At 41.7% G+C, this 5,498-nt stretch overlaps 1 protein-coding gene across 1 annotated transcript; it reads right to left on the bottom strand.

The window, feature by feature from the left end:
* Positions 1–276: 276 nt before the first annotated feature.
* On the bottom strand, positions 277–2,469 carry ADAM21 (ADAM metallopeptidase domain 21). Its single transcript, XM_055539021.1, has one exon. It carries the CDS (start codon positions 2,431–2,433, stop codon positions 277–279), a length of 2,157 nt encoding a protein of 718 aa, XP_055394996.1. The 5' UTR covers positions 2,434–2,469.
* Between the last annotated feature and the right edge of the window lie 3,029 nt (positions 2,470–5,498).

The raw sequence follows: 5,498 nt of genomic DNA, 5'->3' as shown, positions 1-5,498 counted from the left end.
TGCCTTTCCTGAGTCATATCTGTGCTCAAAAAACACAAAGAGGACTCACTTGCAGGGAAATGAATTTTATTTGCCTTTTACAACCATGAATAGTAGATAGGAAAACGTTAGGAATTACCTTTGCTTGATGGCAATATCTTTAATACTGGCAGAAGGCAAGGTGTCCGCATTTTTCTGCAAACTGTCAGAAATGTGTTCCTGAACAGGCACGTTGGAATATTTCTACTGCCCTAGACTAAAACTTAATGTATAGGCTATTAGGTTACAGTCATATTCTTAATTGGAAGAGTGAGTCTTAGTCTTCTTGGGTCTAAAACGTTTTTGAAGATACATAAATACAGCAATTAAAGGTAAAAGCAAAACAAACAAACCAAGAGGCACAACTGTTGGCAAGAAAGCTCTTCTGGCAGATGCTGGGCCGCTGTCAACACTACCCCCAGTGCCTCTGTGTAGGCAGTAGGGCGGGGACCACCCGTAGCCGCAGTGGCAGTGGTGTTTGTTATTGCACAGCCCCTTCATGTTACAGGTCTCAGGCAAGCAGGCCTGTGACAGAAGAGACAGGCTGACACACTTCTTGCGTATGCAGATCTTTCCTGGACCACACATGGTGCCATCTCTCACTTCACCAGCGCCAGGTATACTCATCTCTAAGTGATCGTCTATACTCCAGCAGGTGACACCATTGATGTGAGTGTATTGCAAATTGGAGTGATCTCTCAGGTGGGGGATGTTCCCCACATTCTCACAATGAACTCTCCCACAAAAGCTATCTGAAATAGGGCATTTTAGGTATGTTGTGCCATTTACACCACAGTGGCCAAAACGGCTTCCCTGGGAGTTGATTTCTTTATAGCATCTCTGAGATGCGCTCTTTGCACCTTCACCAAAAATCTCCCTGCACTGTTCATCATGGCTATTGCAGCTCTTTTGATAGCAAAAGGCAGTGTCACTACAGGGAATCCCGTCCTGCACGTGGACATCTTCTGGACACTGATGAGATGTCCCATTGCACCACTCTGGAAGGTCACATTCATTGATCTGAGGTCTACAGAGCTCCCCTGATGGCATGAACTTGCAGTCTTTGCAACAAAGCCCGAAAGCACAAGCAGCCCCAGGTCTTAGAGTGCAGTTCAACAGACAACAGGGATCTTGTTCACACTGCTTTATAGATCCACAGTCACACTTCTCTTCTCCTTCAATCACACCATTTCCACAGTGCTTCAGCATGAAGACTGCCCCTGGAATTGGCAGATTGTGCAGACATGATCCCTGGTTTAAAGTGGTCTTTGTAAATTCTGCATAGCTACAATTCGTGAATCTCTCTGCTGGCAACCTGATAGCATTCATGATGCAAGCACTTTGTCCACACACACAGAATTCTTCATCATGCTTCATACCCAGAGTATGACCTAACTCATGAGCTACAGTGAGAGCAAAAACAGACCAGGGGTCTCCTTTGAAATTATTAACTCCACAGTCGAGAGGAGGGTGACATATTCCTGCCACATAGGCTATACCAAGGACACTTATAAGTGAATTTTCAATGAAAATATGGGCAGCATCATACTGTAGTTGGGAAAGACTGATTTGTTTCCACTGAGAGAAGTCCTCCAGAACCTGTTCTATGCTTATCAGTGGAAAAACATTTCCATAATTCCAAATCTCAATCCCCATCAAAATCACATAGGTACCCAACTGCTGATACATGGAATCCACTATGTTGACAACAACAAATACATTCTCCTGCACCTTCGAGAAATTACTTTGAGAATAAATGAAGAAATTGTGATCTACCACCACAACCAGCTCCAGAAACCACAAATGGGCCCACCGGTTATAAGCAGAATTTTGTTTCAGAGTTAATTTCTCAGCCTCTTCGAATTCCAGCTGCTGGTGTGCTGCTTTATTTGTTAAGCCACATCTTATTGGTGAGAACTGTGTCTCTTTAGTGTTTATCTTATATACCAGGTGTTCAAATGTAGTAGAGTGCCTGATGGGCTTGATTTCATAGGTAAAGTCATTTATCCGCAGCATTCCTTGAAAGCCCCCAGCACAAGTACTGAGGGCAACAAGGGACTCGGGGACCCCCTCCACATAACCATGATAAAAGCAGTCATTAGGGACAAAAGGCTGATCCTGCTGAAGGGCGTGCTGGTCCGTGTAGGTGAACACTGGGAGGGCTTTGGAAACCAAGATCTTCTTAGCTCTTATGTAGACAACACGTCTCTGACCCCCAAACTGCAGGCTGTAGGAAAGCCAGCCTGGAGCATTTGGACCTCTGCCCCCGTTGGTAACCTTCAAGGGAATCACCACATCTGGGGAGTTGAGGCTTTGAGAGCGCCTTTCCTGGGACAGGCCAGAAGAGAACAGAGACACCTCAAGCCAGAGCAGTCCAACAACCTGCATGGACACTCTCGCCTCACCAGTCACCATGATGGAGCAGCCACTATGGAGCCATCTGTCCAGAGAAGAACTTATCAGGCACTGCTGACCTGGCTCCTCCCTCTGAGCTGAACTTTAAGGATCTGTGTCCTGTCAGAGTGTGACCATCAGAGCGGGCAGTGCTGAAAAGAGAAAATAAAAAGAAGGGTGGGGGATGGTGGTGGGATTGGGTAAGGAAAATAGGAGAAAGAATTTGAATGTGTCAAGAATGATTAATGCAGCAAAAAGCTTTGGATTTGCTTTCAATAACTGGGGATGTAAAGTTAGAGGGGACAAAGATAAAACAATATTGGCCCTATCGACAGTGGATAGTTGTTGGAACTGGATGCTAGGCACTTGGGTTTTCATTATACAATTATCTCAAACACCTATAGGTGGTATAAAAATCTCCTCAATATAATGTTAAAGCAAAACTAAGGAAACTTCAGAATACAGTGACACTGTATCTCAATTTGTCCAAAACTGTTGGTTTGTGCCTGTTGCCCTTGCATAACTCTTGTTACTTTCTCCTGTCAAAACTGGAGAGGTCAGAGACCATCACAATCCTTATGTCAATTTGCATCAGTCTTATGACTTACTTTAGACTATTTATCTCAAGTCATTTGCTTGTCTCCTTGTGATATTTTCCTTCACTCATTGAGTCATTTAGTGCAAGGTTTATGATTTTAACTCATTTTAACATCCCCTATAGTATAAGGTCTATAATACCTAGTATAGCCCTCCATACAGTGAAAAATGGAAACGGTGGGTGGTGACGGGGAGGGGTGGTGAAGTACTTGGGTTATAGGTGAATGCCACTTAAAATGTATTCATATTTGAATATAATTTTTATAAGAGAAAAAAATCATGAACACTGACATCTTCTAAAGGAATGAGGAAAACAAGGTTGTTCTCCCTGGTTACCTGTAGGAGAATATGAAATACAAGAGGAAATAACTTCAGAAGGGATTAATACGAATTCATGAAATTTAGAAGTCTGAGAAAAGGAATTCTCTCTTCTAGGGGCAAAGGCATCAGAGTGCCTGGTATTTTAGGACTGCAGGGGAAAATTCCCAATGTCTGCTAAAATGTATTTACCAACAGTTTTTGAAAGTGAGGAATTTCTGTATTACCTGGCATACAATCTGCCTGGCAACACTCATAAATTTCTTTAATTTATGTCTGGAGCATACAAACTGTAGGACCTTGTGCTAGATACTAGGGAAATAAAATTAAAATACAGTGCATTAAGCAGATTATCAATTAAGTGCAGAAATATATGGCAGGAGCAAGAATAACTTTAGAAGGCTCTATAACATTGTATTCAATATTTTATATATTATGTGCCCTTTTCTATGGCTGAGGAGAGTGTCCATAGACATCATCATAGTCTCAGTTAAGTGACAAAAAAGAGGCTAAGAAGCACTGAGCCTGTGGAAAAAAGACAAATAATTAAATTATTATAATAGGATCTGAATCACATTAATCTGAGTAATAAAGTTAATAATTCAGGGACCCTCATTGTATAGACCTCCATAAACCCCTAGGAGGTGCTTAGTAATGCAGTTTATGAGAGTCATCCATGTAAGAGTGTTCAAAATTAGTTACTACACAAGAAAATTTGGAGTGCCCTGAAATAAAATGGTTCATATATTAAAGACTTGATAAATGTTTCCTGAAATTTAATAACTTAGGTAATTTTTATTGTTTTACCAGTAACAAGTTGTAAAGCTGAATGTTCTAAATATCAATAATAAAAAATAAATTTTGGTTGAATACACTAGGGACAGGCAATTACTTTCTGTCCTCTCCAGAGAAAATATAACAAAATAATTCTCATGAGGGAGGCAGCTCAAGAGGAAGTGATTATAAAACTGTAGGGAAACATAGAAGTGTGTTAGGAAGTTAATGCAAGTATTGGGTTTTTGAAATTTTTTGTGATGTTTATGGTATTTTCAAACTTTTGAAAGTTATTGTTTATTGTGATTTCTTCCCATGCCAAATAAATGTTCATTTTTATCCTTATTGTAATTTTCTATTCTTTTTCTTAAAGTGGCCTCTCCTCTTGTAGATGCTTCAGGCTCAAAAATCTGATTTCATCCATGACTGTGATAAATGTACTGCCAAGGTAAGTTCAATTTCTTATGAAGAGCAACTAAGCCAAGCTAAACTAAGAAGTCTTTCATCAGATCAGATCAGATCAGATCAGTCGCTCAGTCGTGTCCGACTCTTTGCGACCCCATGAATCGCAGCACGCCAGGCCTCCCTGTCCATCACCAACTCCCGGAGTTCACTCAAAGTCACGTCCATCGAGTCAGTGATGCCATCCAGCCATCTCATCCTCTGTCGTCCCCTTCTCCTCCTGGCCCCAATCCCTCCCAGCATCAGGGTCTTTTCCAATGAGTCAACTCTTCGCATAAGGTGGCCAAAGTGCTGGAGTTTCAGTTTCAGCATCATTCCTTCCAAAGAAATCCCAGGGCTGATCTCCTTCAGAATGGACTGGTTGGATCTCCCTGCAGTCCAAGGGACTCTCAAGAGTCTTCTCCAACACCACAGTTCAAAAGCATCAATTCTTCGGCGCTCAGCCTTCTTCACAGTCCAACTCTCACATCCATACATGACCACAGGAAAAACCATAGCCTTGACTAGATGGACCTTTGTTGGCAAAGTAATGTCTCTGCTTTTGAACATGGTATCTAGGTTGGTCATAACTTTCCTTCCAAGGAGTAAGTGTCTTTTAATTTCATGGCTGCAGTCACCATCTGTAGTGATTTTGGAGCCCCCCAAAATAAAGTCTGACACTGTTTCCACTGTTTACCCATCTATTTCCCATGAAGTGATGGGACCGGATGCCATGATCTTCGTTTTCTGAATGTTGAGCTTTAAGCCAACTTTTTCACTCTCCACTTTCACTTTCATCAACAGGCTTTTGAGTTCCTCTTCACTTTCTGCCATAAGGGTGGTGTCATCTGCATATCTGAGGTTATTGATATTTCTCCCGGCAATCTTGATTCCAGCTTGTGTTTCTTCCAGTCCAGCGTTTCTCATGATGTACTCTGCATATAAGTTAAATAAAC

Source organism: Bubalus kerabau, chromosome 10, assembly GCF_029407905.1.
Source record: "Bubalus kerabau isolate K-KA32 ecotype Philippines breed swamp buffalo chromosome 10, PCC_UOA_SB_1v2, whole genome shotgun sequence".
In the NCBI taxonomy this organism is placed as follows: domain Eukaryota; kingdom Metazoa; phylum Chordata; class Mammalia; order Artiodactyla; family Bovidae; genus Bubalus; species Bubalus kerabau.
Note: the sequence above shows the minus strand (reverse complement) of the source record. Positions and strands in the feature narration are given on the sequence as shown.

Coding starts and splice junctions, on each gene's coding strand:
- ADAM21 (XM_055539021.1), bottom strand. CDS start 2,433: ATGGTGACTGGTGAGGCGAGAGTGTCCATGCAGGTTGTTGGACTGCTC.